Source organism: Archocentrus centrarchus, chromosome 7 (assembly GCF_007364275.1).
Source record: "Archocentrus centrarchus isolate MPI-CPG fArcCen1 chromosome 7, fArcCen1, whole genome shotgun sequence".
NCBI lineage: Eukaryota > Metazoa > Chordata > Actinopteri > Cichliformes > Cichlidae > Archocentrus > Archocentrus centrarchus.
Window position 1 is genome coordinate 2,461,738 of NC_044352.1, and position 22,259 is coordinate 2,483,996.

General features: G+C 44.0%; 1 protein-coding gene across 1 annotated transcript in view; it reads left to right on the forward strand.

Moving 5' to 3' along the window:
* Positions 1 to 542: 542 nt before the first annotated feature.
* Positions 543 to 22,259, forward strand: part of LOC115783118 (IQ motif and SEC7 domain-containing protein 2-like) — a 58,694-nt gene continuing 36,977 nt past the window's right edge. The window contains exon 1 of the mRNA XM_030733776.1: positions 543 to 769. Coding sequence (XP_030589636.1) covers positions 543 to 769 — 227 coding nt within the window. The remainder of the gene's footprint in view (positions 770 to 22,259) is intronic.

Consider the following 22,259-nt stretch of genomic DNA (forward strand, 5'->3'; position numbering starts at 1 on the left):
CTCCTCAATGTGAGACAGTGGTGGCATTGTTGGATTTATTAGCAGATAATTTCTTTGATCTGATTCTGAAAATTGCATCGCTGCTGACCGCCGTTGCATTTCCTGGCTGAGCAGGTTGTTGTTGCATTCTCATCTTCATCATTCAGCTGCCTCTCCATAGAGTCTCTCTCTCTTCAACTGCACTGATTATTGTTTCCCACTCAGAGACTGTCAGGCTGCCATTCCATAGTTTGTTTAGTTTTTCATCATCCTAGACAATCTCATTCTTTATGATCCACATGTTTGATTTGATCAGGATCTCATGCTGGGTACCCTTCCTGACACAACCCTTTCCATTTATCTGGGCTTGGAATCAGCATTAGGAGTGCACTGGCTTCTGTACTGCTAGTACCAGAATTAGCCAGGCCTCACTGCTCACCTGCAGCTGGTGCAAAATGCTGCTGCTCAGTTTTCGTCAGGCTGCTGGCGTGGCACTGGTCTGTGAGTCTTTTATCCTGAGGTTGGACACACTCTGACTTCATTGTCTTGAGCTGCAGCTGGCGATGAAGCATCCTTCTTCTTCTGAGTTCTGCTGCTGGCTGGACGGCCACTCTAAGCAGAACCTGAAGCAGGTGGAGAATTACACCAAGCTCACCAAGGGTGCAGAGCAGAAGGAGGAGGACTGTCACCACCTGCAGACCAAGACGGGAGAATTAGAGTTTGATCACGGGAAGAAGAAATTATTGGAGAGGCAGCTGGTTGATATTTGCTCGTTATTCATTGTCACAGAGTAGAGGAGGTATTGTTTATTATTTCATCTAAGAAAGCGTGGGTGTGCACACGCACACACACACACACACACACACAGACACACTGACCCCGCCTCACTACTGCCACAAGTACAACAGCAGCCCAACATGTGCACACGTTATAGGCAAAAACACCCCCATTCTGAGCCCAGCCAGACCCCCACCACCACCACCACCTTTCATTTCTTTAGTTTTTCATTTATATGAACAATCCCATAAAAAGGAAATTTGATTCATTCATGTTAAAGAATCAATTTTATGATTTTTGCTATAATCAAGCAGGCATATTTATCACCCTACCAAACTTGACATCTCTGCTGACAGGCCTAAAACACTGGAAAATGTCCTAATGATAAATAGACTGGAAACAGTGGACAGCAGAGGCTGAACTCATTGTGGTGGATAGAAAGTGTTGTTGGCAGGTTCAGTGTGGAGTCCTTCTCTCTGCTTCTCCTGTTTCCTCAGACAGACTGAGACATGATGCAGCAAAATGCTAACTACCCTGCACTATACAGTATCTGTGTGTGTGTGTGTGTGTGTGTGTGTGTGTGTGTGTGTGTGTGTGTGTGTGTGTGTGTGTGTGTGTGTGTGTGTGTGTGTGTGTGTGTGTGTGTGTTGAGGGCTGTGGGTGGATGATCAGGGCTTATTATGTCTGCTCAGCTCAGATCCCATACATGCACCGACCAGCTTTACTGCAGCAGAAGAAAAGAGGTGGGCTCATATAAACAGGCCGCACTGCTACAACTGTAAAATGTGTGTGTGAGCGAGCGGGAGATTAATCCGTGTTTTGTGCTCTGCAGTATTTTGTGGGCTTCAAACACCCCCAGAATAACAGAGCAACCTGAAGGTGCTCAGGTGTGTGTGTGTGTATTTGCATGTTTAAATGCAGCTAGAAAATACCTGGCTAAATTAACACTCTGAATGTTCCTGCTGCAGTTCCCATAAACACACTGTGGCGTTCCCACAATCTCTCTGGTTCTGAGAGCCACACACGAGGTTTCAGTTTAAGCTTCCAGTTGGCCGTCCGTGCTGTTTCCTGATGGATTATTGAGTGGGTGTGCCAGGCAAAGACCCAGGGGCCCTTAAAGAAGTAAGGACACCAGGCTCTGCCTCTGAGGAGGTTAAACTGAAAAACAAAATGCAGAGAAAAACAAATGATCACAAAAACACTGAAAACAGTCGCGCAGGCTCACCAACACGTGCACTGCTGTTCAGCCAGATGCTGCTTACATCACAGAGATGCACCAGGTGTCCTTGGCTGTTCTTTGCCCTGATGCTACAGCTGCAGAAACACTGGATCCTGAGAGCATCTGTGAAACAGTGATGAAGTCCACATTAGAAGTTTGCATGGGTGGAGGTGACGTAGGTCACAGTGTGACGGCCCTCCTTTAAACAGGCCCTGCGTGTGCTTGTGTTTTTTCCACTGAGCTCATCTCCACGCCTCAGAGTGGATTTCAGTCTTTTTCTCTTACCTGTGAGGACAGAGACCTGCCTGAAAGCCCAAAGCAAGCGAGTTTGTCAGTCAGGAGAGAGCGAGGTTCACCTCCAGATTTCCAGCCTTGTGTTTTCTTTTTGTTTCACTCCCTAAGTTTCAGTCCCTGGTTTTAGGAAGGTTTCAGGTTGAAATATGCCACTGCACTGTGAAAAATGCCACTTAAAATTGGTTCTGAGGGGTCTTTTAAAACTTTGCAGTCTGCATCAGAAGCACTCACACTGTGAAATATGCTGTGCGGTGTAGATGAGCATGGACACATGAGGTTTCTGTGGACGACCTGCTCGATTCTCACTGACTCTCAGCACTGAGTGATGGTTTCACATACTGGAGTCAGTTAATATACAGTAATCCCTGTGAGCCAAAAGCTCCACCGTGGGTTCTGACAGCTTATTTCTATTTGTGGATCTGTATGACATCATAGAGAGGGGATATCCTTATATGGTGATGTCAGGTAAACAGCTCTGGCTGTGAGCGCAGAAACCCCGCCCACCTGTGGCTCAAATCTTCAGTCAGAAGAAAGCTGGCTTGAAGTGGGAGGAGCAAAAAAAGTCTGGTTTCAGACAGAATAAACTGAGAGCTGTGACATAAACAGGGATCATTTGATTTCACTGTGAATCATCTCTAGTAGAGCCCACGAATAAAACTCAGGAGCTGGAAATGAGCAGAAGCTTCACTCTGCTTCATCTTCGTTTCCTCAGAAACAGTCTGTGTGTATGTGCACGTTTACATGCAGATAGGCGCTGAAGGCTCAGTCACATTTCCCACATGAGCGACACTGACCACGAGCCATGAGTGCTGATAGCTGTTCATTTATTTATGCTTCTTGGATGCTTGTGTGGTTGAAGGTTTGGCCCGGGCTGAGAAGCAGCTGTGATGAAATGACAGCTGTTGTCCGAAGAGTTACGGCAAAAAGGAGGGAAGCTGTTTTTATACATGAACGCTAACAAATAACCCAACACTCCCACAGCACGCTAACGCTTGGTTTTAAAATCACCAGCTTTCCAAATGCACACAGATCTGCAGTTATTCAGGAGCGTGGGCCTCCCAACATGGCCGCTGGAGGCGGCTCCGCCACCTGGAAGCTGTTTAACGACATTACAAAGTATGATGAGCTGCACGGGTCTCACGGCCCAAATCTCTCCACTCCCCCGCCATTTATACATAACAAACAGGTGTTAGTGATGAGGATGAGGATGTTGTGTGTGTGTGTGTCTCTGTTTGTTGGTCAGTCGCACACTGAATGATTTTAGTGGTTTGTGAATTAGAAAGTCTGTGTCATAAGATCTGAAACAGGAGCATCAGTGAACATGTGCCAGTTTTAAAACATGACTATTTTTACTCTGAAAGGAAACATGCATTCCACTGAATCAGTTTAGCTCAGGTAATCATTACGTGACCTAGTTTTCAGTGTGTAGCTGTCCAGGAACTGTACCAGGATCAGATGGGCAGACCTTCAATCACCAACAGAAAACACTTCCAAAAGCCAGGAAGGAAAATTAGGCCTAGAAACAGGAGAGAATCCAGTGACGGCGGTTTTTGTGGAAACTCAGACCTGCGATGTTTGTGTCAGATTTGATTGTTCTTACTTCACTCTAGAAGCTGTTTCAGAGTGAAGTTAGCTCGAGCAAATGTTTCCACGTCTTTTACAGTCTGAGTGCAGCGTGTTGGAGGCCTCAGGAGCTCCACCTGCGAATTAAGAGGAAACCCTGATATGAAAGAAACTCTCAGCAAAAAAACCCCAAAAACTTTAAAATATGAAAAATATTAAATATTAAAATATGAAAGTTCATTCATGAACTTTAACTGGTCATCTTAAAATGAAGTAATAAAATGCATGTTAGTTTCATAACCAGCTTCAGGATCAGTGTTGAGTCTGTGGGTCACAACCTAAAGTGGAGGCCGACATCACTTCAGTGGGAACAGACTACAGATAGATTATAATACAACAGATAGATTATAATATAACACACATGAGCCATAAAACAGCTCGAGGAGGTCATTCGTGCAGCAGGTTTTTTAACCTGGTTTTTTATGCTTTTGTTTTATTTGAGGTTTGAGTTTCACCATCTTCACCTGCGACCTGAGAATAAGCACCGTCACGTGTTTCTTGTCCATGAAGTAATTTACGTTATTTATAAGTAAATGCACATTAATTTGCATATTCATCTGCATAATTTTGTGATCTGAGCTGATGTTTAGTGTAGTTTGTGGTGCTGGTGCCTCACAAAATATATTAAATCTCAAAATATTCGAAGTTTAGCTAATAATTCACTTGTTGCAGAGGAAAAATCCGCAAGTTTAAGCTTCAGTTTAAGCTTCAGTTAAAGCTAAGGTTTAAGCTGCTTGCTGCACTGTGCATCCTACCACATATATGGTAATGCGGACTAACAATTCCAGAAATGCAGCACAGGTATGATTACAGGAAGGCAAAGCTGTGGGTTCAGAAGCGTTAATCAGGGAATTTGTGTGTGCTTTGACTGAATCCCGGTTTTCCCTGTAATTAGTGGCACGTTCCTTTTCGGGAGCTGTTGTGGAAATTAGGCTTACATATCAGCTGGATTCTTAGAAAAGAAAAGGAAACTTTACCCATGAAAAAAGCTCTAATAACACACCCGAAAGGCTGAGTGCAACATTGTAGATTTGGCATTATTTTTTCAAACACATAATTAAATAATGACTGTGAGATGTCCTGTTATTGAGTGGAACATTTACCTTTTACTGTCAGTAATGATTCAATGAGCGTGTTACAGAATGGGAGTGCTTACAGAGACAATTACCCGAGAGATGCGGTGATCAATCTAAATCTGTTTTATTTTAATGACTCATCACCGGTAAAAACACTTCCACTTTCTCACCTGAAATTCATCTGACTTGTCAGCTCAGAAATAGACCCGAGAATCATGCACATTAGTGTGTGTGCGTGCATGCGTGTGTGTAGACTGCACGTACAGGAGGTCAGCATGTGTATGTTTAAATCTTTGAGTCCATGTGGACGTTTGTGCAGCGACTCTCCTGACAGAGTGACTGAATGACAGGAAATATTTCATGACATCAAATGTTTTCTTGAACTCAGCCGCTTATTTCACACACAGATTTGGGGCCTTTTTCTTCTAAACCCCCCCCCCCCCCCCCCCCCTTTATTTAGATGCTGCTTTTAAACAACCATTCAAATCCAAACAGGACACCATGGCAACATGTGTGATGGAAAAATGAAGCCAGTGGCTGCTCTGACCTTCATACAGCTGTCATGTCATCCTTTTTTTTCTACCAAACAAGTCTACAAAAACATAATGAACAGGATGACGCAGCTGTGTAGGTTGTTTTGAGGGAACTTACAGGAGTAAAAATTCTTTAAAAGGTATGAAAACTGCTCCTAGCAACTACAACCTATCTCCACTACCAAAAAGAATAAATAAACCACTGCACGACCTGGAGGTGTTTTGGGAAAGCACCTTCAGTCACAGGCTGATACCAGCTCGGCATAGGACGGAGCGCAGCAGGAAGTCCTTCCTGCCGGCAGGAGACTCCTTAATGAGCAATGCTAACCGTGAATTTTAACACACAGTTGTATGTAGTATTTAGATTGTGTTTCTTATAGTATCATATGTAGTATTAGTATTAGGTATTGCTGCTGCAGCAATGTCCTGCAAAGAATCAATAAAGTTCTATTTTATTCTCTTTTATTCTAGAGATGATGGACTGGAGCACAGTTTAGTGAAATCAAACATGCTCCTGTCCATCATCCCCCGTCCATCTCCTCCTCATACCTCATTATCTGGTCTCCGTTTTCCCTCCAGCCTCTTCTCTGTTCTTTTCTTTCTTCAATTCGCTTCAGTTTTATTTTAATAGCACCAAATCACAACAGCAGTCGCCTCAGGGTGCTTTGGATCATAAATGTAACAATACAGAGAAAATCCCAACAATCAGACGATGAATAAGCACTTGGTGACAGTGGGAAGAAGAAGCATGTACAGTGATCCCTCACCTATAGGTGAAAATCCACAAAGTAGCAGCATTATATTTATTATATATTTATTTTATTATTTATATATATTTTAAGGTTTTATAAACCCTTCCCACACTCCTAAAAACCTTTCCCACTCTTGAATGATGAAGATGATGAGTTATGCAGCTGTGCAGTATCTTCACCCTCGGCCGTAACTTCTATTTCTGCTAAAGGCGTAGGCATGACTTATTTCTTCGTCTGAGAGATGAACATTGTTATGGCATATTACAGAAACACCACAAAATCCCGTAATATAGGGAAAAATTTAGCGAAACAGAATTCGATTTTTTTTTAATCTGCGATACAGTGAAGCCGCAATTATACATTATAGAGTGAAGTGTATAATGTAAATAGAATTGGTCCTAACACAGAACCCTGTGGAACTGTCACGGTTTGGTGCTGTGGACTGAAGCAGACGCAGGGTAGTGGGTTTAGTGCAAGGTTTATTTACTGTGAATACTAAAGCACAGAGCAGGCAGGCCGGGAACGGAGGGGAGAGTGGAGCTCCGGGTGCGGTGTGGCGGACAGGCAGAGAGGTGGACGCTGGAGAGTGGGATCCGGGGGTGAGCTTCCGGGAAATCTCCGCTCGACGGGCAAAGTCTGAGTACAAGAAAACACAGGTAAGTTACGGGGATAGAGCAAGGAAAGCTGAACATCACGGGCCGAAACTAACTGTTTCACAGTCAACGATCCAACAACGAATGACAGCCTACTGCCAGTAACGCTGGAAGATGAGCTGATCGGCAACAGGTGTGGAGACCGCTGCTCCGACGGCCGGCCCACGAGGGAGGAGACTTCCCCACAGCTCCAGAGAGACTCGCCCACCAAACACACTCCAGACAGAGAGAGAGAAAGAGGGAGAAAACGAAAACACTACAAACAGCCGGGGACCGTGACAGGAACTCCATAATTAACCTTAGTGTGTGAAGAAGACTCCCCATTTACATGAACAAATTGGAGCCTATTAGATAAATATGATTCAAACCACTGCAGTGCAGCACCTTTAATACCTATAGTATGCTCTAAATCTCTGTAATAAAATGTTATGATCAACAGTATCAAACCTGCACTGAGGTCCAACAGGACAAGCACAGAGATGAGTCCACTGTCAGAGGCAGATCATTGGTAACCTTCACTAATGCTGTTTCTGTGCTGTGATGAATTCTGAAACCTGACTGAAACTCTTCAGATAATCTTCACGTCCTTCACCTAACCATCTTCCTCTCTGCTACCACGAGCTTCCTCTTTATGATGCCTCCTCCTCCTCCTCCTCCTTTCTCTTTGCCTTTCCTTTCATCTACGATCGTCTCACCACATCCTCGTTAACCTCCTTTTTTTCTTCTCACTTAAGGCAACACGTCTTCCTCTTTCCCCCACTTCCTCTTTTGTCCTGCCTTACTTCTGTCCTTCTGCCTTTTCCTTGCCCCTCCTTCATCTCATCATCCTTGTTTTAACCTCTTGCCATACACTCCCCTTTCTCCTCCTCTTATTTTTTCTTCTCATCCCTGCGCTCGTACAATCCAGCCACATCCCTGTGTCTCTTTCCTCTCCTTAAACCTGCAGCCTTGCTCCCTCTCCTTGCTGTATTTTTTTCCCTCATTAGTCCTTTTGAATCTATGGCCTCTCTCTCCTTCCTACTCATCCTCTTCTTCATTCTGGCCACCGCCCTCTGTCAGCACAAGCAGAGACTTGTTTTGAGGCTCGGCCATCAGTCGGCGGTGTCTCGTTGCTTCCTGCAGCAGCAGCAGCAGCAGCGTGTGCAGCCGGTGACCCACAGCGACTCTGCTGAATAGATGCAGGTAGTGTTTTGGCAATGGTGCAGCTTGTGAACAGAAGACAGAGAGAGGACTTATTTTTAGCAGCACCCAGGATCAGTCGACAAAGTGGCCAACGCACACGTCGACAACACCGAGTGATGTAAAAAATAAATGAATAAAATCACCACCAGAGCAAAACGATACGACAATCTGTCATCCTGTGGAGCTTTTCCACTTTTAGTATAGCATACTCTACATATCACGCTGAACGGGAGAGAAGCAGGAGGAAACGTGAGGAGAGAAACACAATAGGTATAAAACTGCTGTGAGTCATGTGAAGTGGCCCTCTGTCACCTGATCTCCACCCAGCTGAATAAAAACTGTTTGCAGCAGCATGTCGATGGCTCTTTGAGCCTGCCCCTGTCGTTATAATCACGGGGGGAGAAAACACTCTGAATCAAATTCAGCTGACATTTGGAGTGGCTCTGTGGAAAATAAACTCCCAAAAGATAAATTCAATGCTGCTAGTTCTTTAGATGACTAATTCTTAGAGGGGCCTATTCTGCTTTTCCTTTTTTTCTGCCATATAAATATTGTTCCAGTGTGGATATTCAGAGTAAATATGGCAAAAGTTTCAAATTATTCCTCTGTGACAAAAGCTCAGTCTCAGTAGGCTGTGTGTAAAAGATGGCTGTAGCTGCCAGGCCTGAAGAGTGTGCATTAAGGCTGTCCTCTTTTGGTCCTGCAGTCAGCAGAGGACAGTGCCTCTGACTGCAGAAAGGAGCCAGAAAATGAACCTGCTGCTCACTTGATCTCACGTTCCTGATGGATCTACTGTCTCAGCTGCTACCTTCAAGTCTTATAGAATAAAACATGAAGTTGATTTTGTTAAATAGGGTGCCATTAGAGCCCAGAAGGATGATAAAGCAGAGTATGCTGCTGTTTGAGTGTGCAGCGTCCCTCTGTTTCACAGTCAGATCTGCGTCATGCTGAGGCTCCAAGAATAGGACTTTCCAAACGAATGGATGGTGTCATCGTGGCAAAGGCCGTCCTGTACAGGCAGCCTGTGCTCTAAAGACTTTCCTCCACTCTCTGAATCTCTTTGATGTCAATGAGACCACTTATCTGTGATGTGGTCAGCAGTGGCGCTGAGCGTTTAGAGGAGTCTGCGGTCCGAGCTCACAGGCATTACTGTTCATACGCTGACCTCATTATTAGGAACTTTGATCATGCTTAATATGACCATCCAGCTATATGAAGAGGCTCAGCTGATGGTCTGATGGAGCTATATGAAGATATATGACAGGAAACAAGCAGAATAAGTCCACTTGCTCTTCAGCCTCACTCCTGGTTTCAGATACCTTTTTCCCGTTCTGCAGCTGCTGGTTGTTTAATTTTCATGCTGGTTGGATGGCAAACACTCATCTCTTTTGAGCTTATTTGAAAACCACAGGAAGTGCGCTGGTTGCCATGACCACACTCAGCGGTGAGCTGGATGACTTAAACAACTGTCTGCCCAGAGGAAGAGAAATGTACATTTATTCCCGCTCTCACTTTGACGATTGTTTCTGTGAAGTCTGACCTTCTCTGACCTTTGTCCGCCGGGCTGTTTGTTGTTTGCGGTGATGGTAACGTGTCGACCTCGACTCCCTCGGCGCTCAGCTTGCAGCGTTTTTTTTCCCTCTCCAGACAGCTCCTTTAAGCAGCAGGAGGCCGTTCATCAATCTGTTCTCACGTGATGTCACCAGTCCTCTCTGTCAGAGCGTTAATAAAACATGAAAAGAGTCCCACAAATGATATCTGCGTGCAGGGCTGGCACATAACACGAGGCGCATAGTGGTGAATAATTAACTGGCTAAAAGATGATAAATGCTCACCTGCCATGAATTTCCAAACAAAAAATGCAAACCACAGCATCCGCTTGGAGGCTCATTACACGGCTAAAAGCACCAAGACTGCAGTTTGGTGCCGGATACAATTTCACACCCAGCGGTAACCCCACGCTTTACCCCACGAGCTTCAACAAGCTAACAATATATGCAAATACAAATCTGCATTTTCAGGAAGGTTTTTGGTGCTCACTTAGTTTCTTAGAAAATGGAGCATGGGAGGTGTCATGAGATTAAAATAAATGTTGCTTTCAGTTGTAAGTGTTTCATAGATTTACTTCATTATTAATTTTATTCCTGAAGAACCTCGAAGCTAAGGTTTTATAACCTGGATGGAAAAGTTACTCGATTATGCTGTAAAATCCACGTTAGGATCCCAGTTATGAATGTAAAATAAATTTACACTGACGGTGATTCATAGTGACGCAGGTTTGTGTAAAGATTATTAAATTACACACTGCAGTGTTTTCATAAATTAGTAAAGTCAAACAATGTCCATTATTTTTACAAGACATTGTAATTTTATTCCCCATTCTGTTGATTCAGATTTTTTCCCAACAGCTCCCAATAACAGATATCTCAGGTGTTTCATACTTTAAAGGAAACCAGAGTCCCGACCATCAGCTGAGCCTCTGTGAGGAGCACGCAGAGACTGTCATAAACCAGCTGTGTGGAAGGCCAAACGCAATCTTCATGGAAACACAGACCAAGAGGACACGTGACTGTGAGAGACAACACAACACAACGAGAGAGACAACACAAAATAACGAGGGGAGAGGAAACAGGAGGAAACGCAGCTGAGGGAAACTAACATAATGATTCAAGAGGACGTAAAACTTGAGAGAACAGGGAGCAACAACCACCAAAATAAAACAGGGAGACAGACACACAACTGAACACGGAGACCAAGAAAGACAAAAATACAAAGACAAAACTGAGACAGAAACGAGACGAGGAGACAACGGGCATGAAAGGGATCGAACCCAACATCACCTGGAGCTGAGCTAAGAACCGGAAGCACATATAACAAATAAATAACACCATTACCAGAGAACTACAAATGATATAAAGCTTGAAGACAAATCACTTCTCAAAACCAAAAGAGTCATAATTTACAGAAAACTCAGAACCCTGCATCTGTAACCCGCAGGCCATGAAGACCTGTGGTTGTTTGGTCACAGACATTCACACTGCTGGAGGTCATTTTGTAGCTCTGCAGTGCTCATCCTGTTCCTCCTGCACAAAGGAGCAGATCCCGGTCCTGCTGATGGGTTAAGGACCTTCTACAGCCCTGTCCAGCTCTCCTAGAGTAACTGCCTGTGTCCTGGAGTATCCTCCATGCTCTGAGACTGTGCTGGGAGACACAGCAAACCTTCTGACAATGGCACGTATTGATGTGCCATCCTGGAGGAGTTGGACTACCTGTGCAGCCTCTGTGGGGTTCAGGTATGGCCTCATGCTGCCAGCAGTGACACTGACCCTAGCCATTTGAAACAACAGTGGTGACCTATGAGTGAAAGCAGGCGGTGAAAAGTGTAGAAGGAGCATCTACAGGAGGAACACCCAGGGACCACGCTGCTTTCTTCTCAGCACTGGTCAGAAAAATCCTGCTTTTACAGGATATTTTACTAATCTGACATTTCTTGTTTTGTCATTTGGATTCATCCTCCTCCTCACATGCACACACACACACACACGCACACACACATTCACAGCCGTGATTCATCCCGTTTCAGAGGGAGCAGAGGGCAACGATGCTGGACCAAAGCGAGCCAGCCAAATGATTTCGGCTGCCACACAAACTCCTGAAATAGACTTCCAAGCTGCTTCGCTGCACAGCCGCTCCTCGGGGCTGCCTCACGGCTGTCGTTAAGATTAATGATGCTGGATATAATAGTGTTGTGATATTGATTTTTATTTTTCTGTCTTACTACCTTCTAATGAATGAGTGGATATAAATTAGATCGCTGTCCTGTGATGAGACAAGATGAACTTTCTGAATCCCGGAGAGGAAATCAAATTATGGCCGCGAGCAAAAAACAAAGAGCCGGTAAAGGAGCAAACACTGATACTGTGCAGAGAACAGGACAAAGAAATATTAGAATAAAGAAGTCGGAGGGTGTATGTCGCTGTGATTTATACCGAGGTTAAGTTGATAATCCATCTGCTCGTATCCGGCCACATTGTTTTGATTTTGTGTCGGTCACGCAGACCTGAGGATGCAGGCGTCGCTCTCAGATCTGTGATTGTTTCTGTTGGACTGGAGCTCAGTAACGGGTCTCTCTGCTGCCTGATTATTTTTAGCCACGCTAGCAGCATGGCTCAAGGGATGGCAACGCCAGACTGAAACTCACAACAACTATTGGATGGATTTCCATGAAATTCTGCACAAAGGAGGCTGAAACGAACAGTTCATTTGCATCAAATCAAGTCATTAAGGATGAACTGAGAAATGATCTTTTGAATTCATCTTCTGTGAAATTAAATGTCAGAAAATAGTAAAAATGTGCATCAACACTACAAACACCAAAGAGGATCAGCTCAGTGCTGCTGCGAAGGAAAGGAAGTCACAGGAGGTTTCAGTCCAGCTTCTTTATCACTGATCCAGCTGGAACTGTAGTGAGGAGGCGGTTTCCCCCCAGCCGACAAACACCTTCAATAAGTTTGCACTTTGTTTTTGTCATTTATCCTTACAAATTATTAGCAGGTGTTTTAGCAGGGCTGTGCGTGGCACCCATACGGTTCACGGATGCAGCTTGATAACCAAGCTTGGCAGCATTAACTGATAGTTCAGCCCTCCAGCTTCTCGTCCCAGTGTGCTCATTTGTGGCTTCAATAAAGCAGCGTGACAGCAGCTAAAATGTTAACGTTGAGGCTTCAAAATGCAGAGTCGGTCTTTCATAATCTTTCATGAAAGGTGACAGTCCTGACCTCATCGCTGAGGCTCATCAGATTCCAGCCTGACTCTGCAGGTCGGCGTGGTTCTCGGGGGGATTTGATGTTCCTAGTGCCACACACAGTTTTATCTTCATGGTTCTCTGTGGACAGAAGAAAATCTATTAAAAACCAAGATTTGCTCCATATTTTGCATCAAAACGTGACATTTCCATTTGTTGTAGCGCTTCCTGCAGCCGTTTAATGCCACCTTTCATTTCTTTGCCCCCAGCTGTAGACGACCTTCACCCTGCATCAGTCTCACATCAGAAACCTCCTTCATCACGTCAGGATTCTTCTGTTAATCTCTTCTGTAAACATATATTTAAGTGGGAGCGTTTGCTCTCCTGGTCTGCTGATGAAAGGAAACTCATTCAAAAGCAGAGATTCTTTTCTTATTAAGAACTGAGTTTTATCTGCAGTGTAAATAGAGCTGCAGATCTTGGAGGCCTTCATTGTTCATTAAGCCAACAGGCAGTAATGGTTTATTTGGTGTGTGTGTTTTCGGAGCAGCTCTGCTCCACTCTGCAAAAATAAAATGTTAATGCTTTGTTTGCTGATAAGTAAATCTGCAGAGGGAGAGATAACAGCCTGTTACAGGGGAATTAAAACCTGAGTGTGTTTGTTTGTGCCTTGCTTGAGAAATGCAGTTCATTCCTAATCATGGACACGGCGGTCGACAAAACGACGTCGAGTCGAGGTCCAATTTGCAGATTTACCCTCTCCACTGGACAAACTCTATCTGATGAGGAAGCTCATGGAACGTGTGGAGTTATTATTTAGCCACTGAAGGTCAAACATCACTTTGAGTCACAATCAAGACTGTATATAAAAGATGGGTGTAGTTCTTACAGATGGAATGAATAAATCTATAATGTAGGCAGCAGCAAGCTCGAGGAGGGTTTAGCAGTAATTAACAAGAGTCTGGACCTGACAGGTAGCCAGTGATGTGGTCGCTTCTCTTTGAACTTGTTGGATGAGGTGGACATGCAACATCCTCAGTTTGTAACTGTGAGGAGGCTCAGCTGAGGCCTGACAGCAGTCACTAACCAGTGGGTGGCTACCCCCATCTTTTGTATACAGTCTATGGTCCAGAGCCCAGACGATGGTATATCTAAAACATTGAAATTGAGTTTTGCTTCTTTATTATTTGTTACATGTTTTCCATCTGAACCTCTTTCTGCCTGAAGTCATGTTTTATTCTAAGCTGCTTATGTTCTGCAATTGTTGTCGTCTAATGGCCTATTCAGACGTCAGTGTAAAAACCCCGCATTCTACCTCAGGCCCCGTCACCATCTTCAGTCAGCTCAAGGAGTTATATAACTGAGGCTGACAGTGCAATGACATGCTGAGAGGGATCCTTTTATTTTTACAGTTTTTCTACAACTGCTTTCATTTCAAAAACAGAGTTGATCGAAGTGTTTTCGCTGGGATAACGTGAGCTTTTTGACTTTGATCCCTCCTGCGTCAGCCGACACCCGGGGGAGCAGCAGTGCTGCTGGGTTTATAATGCAGACAAAAACCTTCATCCCACTGCAGAAGGCTTTCCATGTGGCAGCATCTGGATTAAAAAACCACATAAATATACACACAAATGAAGATGTTTGTGATTTTAATGAATTTTTTAAAAATTACAAAATGCTTGCTAATTCTTTCCTTTAATGACAGCATCATGCTCATGCTGTCAGGTGGTGTGTATGATGCAGGCTGTCATCTCCTTTCCCACCTCTCTACACCTGCGACTTCGTTTCGTTTTGTCGGGGTTACAGTTGTGCACAGCTGGGCAGCAGAAAAAGCTTATTGTCTGACATCCGCAGCACTTCACAGCCAATCACACTTTACGCTGTTGTTCATTGGTCACTGGGGTTTAGGTCATGTGACTAAACTCCCAGGGACAATCCGTTACAGTCAGCACTCTGTGGTCTTCTTTGGTCTCCAAAGCGTTGAACACAACTGAGATTTATCAGTAAAAGTGACATTTCTCAGGATCTCTAATTGTTGGTATGTCTGTGCCTGGGCCGAGAGTTCGGACTTATTTCTCCTCCTGGTAACTGCTTTGGGGAAACCTCTTGTTCTCTGAGGCTGTGACCAAACAGCCTTCTTCTGACTGGATTTATGCTCTATTTAATATTTAGTCTGTCAGTGATGAAGTGAATTTTTGGTTTGCTTTGGATCTAACTGATCCAGTGTCCACGAGGTGTTTCAGAGTCCTGTGCCTGACTCACAGAAAGCTTCTCCTAACTGAGAATAACGATCTGACTTCTGACACTTACACTTAGCTCTGATGTTCAGTTTTCCACCATCAACATAGTGCTTAGTCTGCAATGTTCTGCTGGAAACTTGAGGCACAACTGTGTTTCTAATAGGTGAAAACTGGCTGCAGGTCTGTTGAGAAGAACAAGCCTCTGACTCCATCAGATCCACCTGAGTGCCATCTAAATGCTGCTGCAATGGAGGGAAATCCAGCATTCTGAACAGAGGAGTTAATATGTGAACCTGGTAATATCCACCAGCTAAATAGCAAATCTAATCCAGTTTGACTGGAGACTTTGATATGAAGCAGAATCTGAATTATGTCTCCCTCGAGCTACATGTCAGAACTTTATAGGTTTCTAAATATTCCAGCTTTCTGATTATTTCCATGGATACACCACAGAGATGCTGCTTTAAGAGATCGAGTTTCTGACTGTTCGTGTGTAGGTTAGAATTCAGAACAACAGAAACACATCTGTTAACCACTTAGCATCCACTGGGTTATTGGTGACCAATCTACGAGGTAGGGTTTGGGTTGGGGTTCGGTTAATGTCCACCTCATTTTATAGACTAAAACATCCAAATAAAAACATTTTTCACAGAAAAACTGTAACACCAACAATGTGCCTGTTTAGCACGAGACCAAAGCGGAAGTCATCCCCAACGCTGGACGAGTCGCTGTGGGTCTTTGTGGATGTTAGAAGTGTAAACTGACAGGAATCCAGAAACACCACACGGCTTTCTCAAAAGCAGCAAATAAATGGATAAATAAATGAGCGTTTCATTCATAAACAGCAGGAGTGCCAAAAGTTTTCCAAGTTCAAACAGATTTATTGTTCAATTGTAACTTTAGTCACCATCTGCTCTGATCCTGTGAGGTCTGACTACAGTTACCCCTGAAGACAGACCGAAACCGTCGGGCTGTAAGGGGACAAAAACGTTCTTGAAGCATTTTTCTCTCTAAAACAGCATTAGGGTTACATCTTTGACCTCACAGGGTGAAAACATGTGGGACTCGTGTCTAAGTGTGCAGCACAGAACAAACGTCAAATCACGGCCCAGTTGTTTTCACGGGATAACTTCCGTGTTTTTGTGCGGAGCACTTGTTCTTCAGGGGGCGTTCCCACAGGACACGAGTCACAGCTCTCCATGCTGGCACGTACCACAAACACTGATCAGCATTTCTATCCCTCAGTGGCAGTCAAAAATAAAGGCAGCAGAGGAAAAGTCACAGCTGTTTTTGCATCCATCTTCTTCAGGCTGAAGTCGATGATGTGATACTATTTTTTAAGAGTGGTTTGACCAAATGTCCAGCAGCCATTACTCATAATGACACAGTGGAGAGGCTGAAGCTGGGAGAGCCGGATGGATGGATGGATGGATGGATGGATGGCAGAGACCTGAATTAGACTGAATGAAGAACACGAACTCTAGAATCAAACAAGCTAAGATCAGACAGGAACTGATGACTTCATCAGTCATTCTGGATTATGGTGTTTGTAGCTGGCAAGCTAACGCTATGAATACTTAACGATAGGGAATAATAGGGATGCCAAATAGAAGTATTGTTTTAATTTCTTTGTTTTAACTTGATTAATATTTGAATTTGTGGTTAAAAAAAAAAAAACAGTGACTTTTTCTCAGCTCTTAGATTTATGCCAAATTCACGTCAGGCGTGAGGAAGATGATGATGGGATGGATTCCAGTTTTTAGAACTTACAAACATTCGTGTCTTTGGACAACTCGAGTCAGCAGCTGCTCTGCTCCTCTGCTGCTGCCTCTCACAGTCGGATACTGAAGCTTTTTTAATTCATACAAACTGACAGAGCATCCATCTGTCCATTTTCTTCCCCATGTGCTTGGCTGGGTCACTGCAGCAGAATAGTCCACATAAGCAGTTCTTCCATCAAGCTTGACGGGGCAAGTGTCCGAAAAACCTCTAAAGGAGGAAGCATCGTAATCTGAAACCACCACAGAGGAGCTCCTCTGAGCTCTCTCTGGAAGTCTAAACCCCTCAGCCTGTAAGACAGAACCTGAAGGCACTCATCTTCTACCTCTGGGTTAAATTGACCCACATTTTCAAGTATAACTTCTGATATTATTGCTCAGATATTATTGTAAACTGCATATTTGTCTGTCAGGAAAAGAGCAGCTGTGAGTTGGTTATTTGTTTATAGCTGTCATACATTTGCACTAACCTGAGGCTGATTCATCAAACGTCATCTCTTACCCTGTTCATCCAGTCCCATCTCTGCCATCTCTCATCTGACCAACCACGGCTTTCTGTCCACTCTCATTAACTCCACCAGCCAGCTGTGCAGACAGGGAGAAGGGCAAATCTGAAAGGTGGCCAGTCAGATTACTCGTCTTAACTTGATCCACCTCGCCCGTATTAATATGCAGACGTGAGTTTTACGGTTCATTATTCTGCTGCCCGGCTTTATTTGCCCAACCAGGGGCTCAATGTGAAATATAAATACTAAAACAAAAAATATATAAACAGGCAAACAAAACATGCTACAGGCTGTTCTTTGATTGGTGGATCGGGAATGCGGCCGACAGCTGTTAGCTCAGTGTGCAGAGGTGTTTAGTGCAGCTCAGGTGGAAACAGGATGGGGAACAGAAGGATTGTGGGATTAGTCGTTGTGTTTGGAGCTTAAAGCAGTCAGGACCATTAAAATCACAATATGGGATCTCTTTATAGCTGCGTCAGGTCTCTCTTGCATTGTCTAACTTATTGCAGTGGTTGCCGGTTGTGCTGTTAACATTTGTCATCATAATTGACCGGTAACAACCAGTGACAGCCGGTTAATAAAGGCCGCACATGAGGCTCCTCACCGGCCATAAAGCATAACTCAGTGGAGGCAAATTGAAGAAATTATTTTGAATGATTGAATTAAATACAACAAATAAATACATATGTAAATGTTAAACTTTTTAAGCATTAAATATTAGGGTATACCACGTCAAATAACTGCAATATGAGTACGTTTTGTATTTTCTGTCAAAACTGGTGCAGTCCTCGATGTGCTCTCAGTCCTGTTCCTGCTTCAAGCAGGAAGCCTCATTCAGTATGTGGAAAATGACAGGAGAAGCTCTCAAAGCTTCGCTTTACTGTTCCAAAAGCCAACAAAACCTATTTACTTTTACAATTTTAACAACGAGGAGCTGGAAGTTATGAAAGGTTTCACTCCATCGTATATTTTATCAACTATTTCACCAGCTCAAATCTATCCCAGCTGACGTGAGGTGAAAGGTGGGGTGCAGCCTGTACAGGTTACCAGTGGCTGACACGGAGAGACCCAAAAATCCTCATAAACTGCCATGTTAAAATGTTCAGCAGCATTAAAAAGTATATTTACAGTCTGCTACAAAAAGCAGTTTTGGTCTCAGTCAGTATTATAACAGCCGTACGGTACTACAGCTGGGGGCCACCCCTGGGGCCACGGGTGCCAGCATAAGCAGCTGTAGCTGCCTCACCTCTGGACCTGTCGTGTGTTGTTGGTGACTTTTGAAATCTAATGTAATTTATAATGGAAGGATTTTTTTTTTTTTTTTGGTGAGTGTTTTATTAGTGTGGCACTTTCTGGTGTTAGCTCATAACTTAGAACGACTATGGCGGTCCAGAACCAGTTGGATGATGTCATGATGGCTACATCCATCTTTTATATAATAAAAAGGGTATTTTATTATCTTTTTAAAAAATTATCTACTTTCCTAAACAAACACTAGCTGACAGAACGGTAACAGGGCAGATTTTTTAAAGCTTTTCACTGCTGAACGTAGTATTTTTATTTGTAGAGACAGAGGGGGTTTTTGCAGTATGTAACTGTAAGAATGTCCAAGTTTTATGTATCCAAGCTGAGCTGTTGGATGGACAACTGGCTGCAATTTGCATACACAAGAGAGAGGCATATGCATACACAAGAGAGAGGCACTAAAAAGGAAAAGCACGAGGCCTTCTGTAGGGAGAATGAACACAAGACCGGAGCGAGGTGGGGATGACACACATGTAGTTGTTGTGACCAGCAGCTCGAGGCCTCAGGGTTTGGTGCCATTTGGTGCCTGTTTGGACCACCAGCAACAGAAAAGACACGCACACACACACACACACACAAAATGCACACACTCACACACACACACACAGAAACACAAACCAATTACACACTCGCTCTCTTTGGTAAAACGAGGCCTCGATGAGTCGTGTCTTACTAACACACATTTCCCGGAGAGTCACAGAGTGTCCTAATGTAGAGCGCTGCGAGCCTACGGGCAGACGAGCAGAGAGGTTGCTGGTTCCCATCCCTCACACAATATGGCCTCAGACATCCCCTCCATCACCTCATCGCTCATGATTTTAATGATGTCCTAAGAATGTGGACCCACTTTTGGCTGTCTGCAGACTGTCCATGTGCATTTCACTGTCCTTTCAGTCACCGTTAGTTACCTTTATTATTACTCTGCTTTGAGTTTCTCATTATCACATTGCTTTCACTCCCTTCTCTTTTTCTCTTAGATGCAGCCATTACGTTGGAACAAAATGTTGACATGGCAACTGGGATGTTATACAGTGATATTTTAAGTTGCTGCAGTGTCTTAATGGCTGCTAGATGAAAATGTTGGTTGGGGGGGTCCTCCAGTTCAAAGAGCTGTGCAGGTTGTTGTCTCTGCCTGTTGCATACAACACACAGGAGGGTAAAATCCACATTATGGCTCAGCTGCACTAAAGTAAAAATAGGACCGCAAAAAATAGGCAACTAGTATTTGTCAGCGGTTGCTCGGTGACTGCATGGACTTATTGTACACTAGGTGACCAGTTGCAAGTAGCTGTGGCAACAAACTCATTGCCCTCAGTCTCTGGGCAACCACTTTTGATTGCAAGGCAATCTCCTAATGGGAGGCAACTTGTCTCCAAACAGTCACAATACGACTTGGACTGACTGCAGTCGAACTAATTGTTGTCTAATTCATAAACTCAGTCTGAGTCAGTTTGCACCAGTGACAGCTCTTGTCTGCAACTTGTCTCTCTGCAATAGTGGACTCAGCTCAACTGTTTGTGTTCTGGTTATATTTCTGGATGAAAGCAAGCTTGGAGAGTGCCTCTGTCAGTCTGCTGATAAATAACCGTCCTAAAGCAACTAAAACTCGCTCTGTTTGGGGTTAAAAAATAATGTAATTGTTACAATAGTAAAAGTTTGCTTGGTTATGGGAAAGAAAAATGAGTTAATAAGTACTTTGTTAATGTTTAATAACTTTGCGTGTGACCATCACAGAACCACTGTGAAGGGCATAAAGTTAAAGGAGGCTAAAAACAATGTTTCACATTGTAGGTACAATAATACAATAATAACTCAGTCAGGAATCGATCCGCCGACCTTCTGACTGGCAGACAGCCCTCTAAACCCTCCCCCTGCTTTTTCATTCTGTACTGACGTCACATCATAACACATCAGCATGTTTAAGCCTAAGTGGCCCAAAGTGTTTCTGACCATAACCATCATCTGAACCTGACCTTAGCTTGACCTTTAACCAACTCTTCACCCTAAAGTTCAGTGAGTTACCTCATGAGGACAAGCAGGCGGGGTCCCACAGTGTGAGTGTGTACCCAGATTTCTGTCCCCACAACAATACAGTTACACAACCACACACACACACACACAATGAACAGGTGTAGCCCTGATGTGTGTGTGTAATTACTGAGCTCAACAGTTAATCACAGAACATTATTAATTACAGCAGAGCGATATACTGACCTCCTCCTGTGTGAGCAGCTTTGACAGAGCTGCAGGTGTGTGTGTGTGTGTGTGTGTGTGTGTGTGTGTGTGTGTGTGTGTGTGTGTGTGTGTGTGTGTGTGTGTGTGTTCCCATGTGGCTCCATGTTCTGAGGTTTATAAATCAGTTACTTCCACTTACTCAGTGTTATAAACTACAGCAGTCTGCTGTAGCTGGAGGCTACAGAAGCCCACAGGGGACATTTGCAGTGGAGGAAGGAGTAGCCAAATAAAGTGCCCTTCTAGAGCCACTGTTAATTTACTTTACAATAATTTCAATCCAACGCCCTTGCTGGTAACACCTAGAGGCTGTAATGTTCATTACGATGCTGATTATTAAAAGGGGGAAAGAAAGAATTTTGCATTTTCTAATAACTATTCTACGAAAAATAAGGAGGGACCCCAGCATCACCTTCATCTACCCAGAGCTCTCTTTTTTTAACAGTTAAGAAATGAAACGTTTGTTTGCGTTTCTTCCTCTAGTCTCTCATATTTCATGCTACCCTGGAGCAGGAAAGCATTTGTTGGTCTGTCAGTTTGAAAGCAGTCAGTGAGTCAGTGATACAGTCAGGTCGGTTCATCATCTGGTCATTTTCCTGCCCCTCTTCACCCTGCTCCTCTTCCTCCTCCTCCTTCGTACGCTGGTGTCAGACCGTGACACCGACCTCGTCTCACTGGGAGTCGCTGCCTGTTGTGTCACCCCGCTGCGCGCTCACTTCCTGTTTGTCATGGCTGTTGTTTACGCCGCAGCCTGTCGAGTTCCTGCGGTCACTCGGCCTACAGGGAGCGATTCAGAAACTCGGCTCCTGATTCTGTCTTTCTTTCATATTTTAAAAAGGTATGAAGGAACATGTGTTGGCAAAGGTATTTGTGTTTGTGTGTGTCAGACAATGATAGTGATGTGAAAGCTGAACTCCACCAAACAGCAAACAGGGAAATAAGCAGCCAGTAACAATGACAGCTGTCATATTTGTCATCATTACATCATTACTGACCTGAACCTCATCATAATAACACCCAGCAGCAGCAGAGTGGAGTGGAGGAGTCTCACATGAGAGGGGGTTTGTATTTTGGTGTGTCGTGTGGGGCACTTATTTGTAGTCTTGTGTCTTATGGAGACCAGTTTTGGCTGAGATGGTTCGGACATGTGCAGAGGAGGGAGAGTGGCTGTGGTCATTTTTCTCTGTATTATTGTAGGGTCTTTACTTTACAATACAAAGCACCTTGGGGCGACTGTTGTGATTTTGTGCTATATAAATAAAATATGACTGAAATAGAATAGAATGAATGGCTGCAGTGAAGGAGGACCTGCAGAGGGTTGGTGTGACAGAGGAGGATACTGAGGATAGGGTGAGAAGGAGGCAGA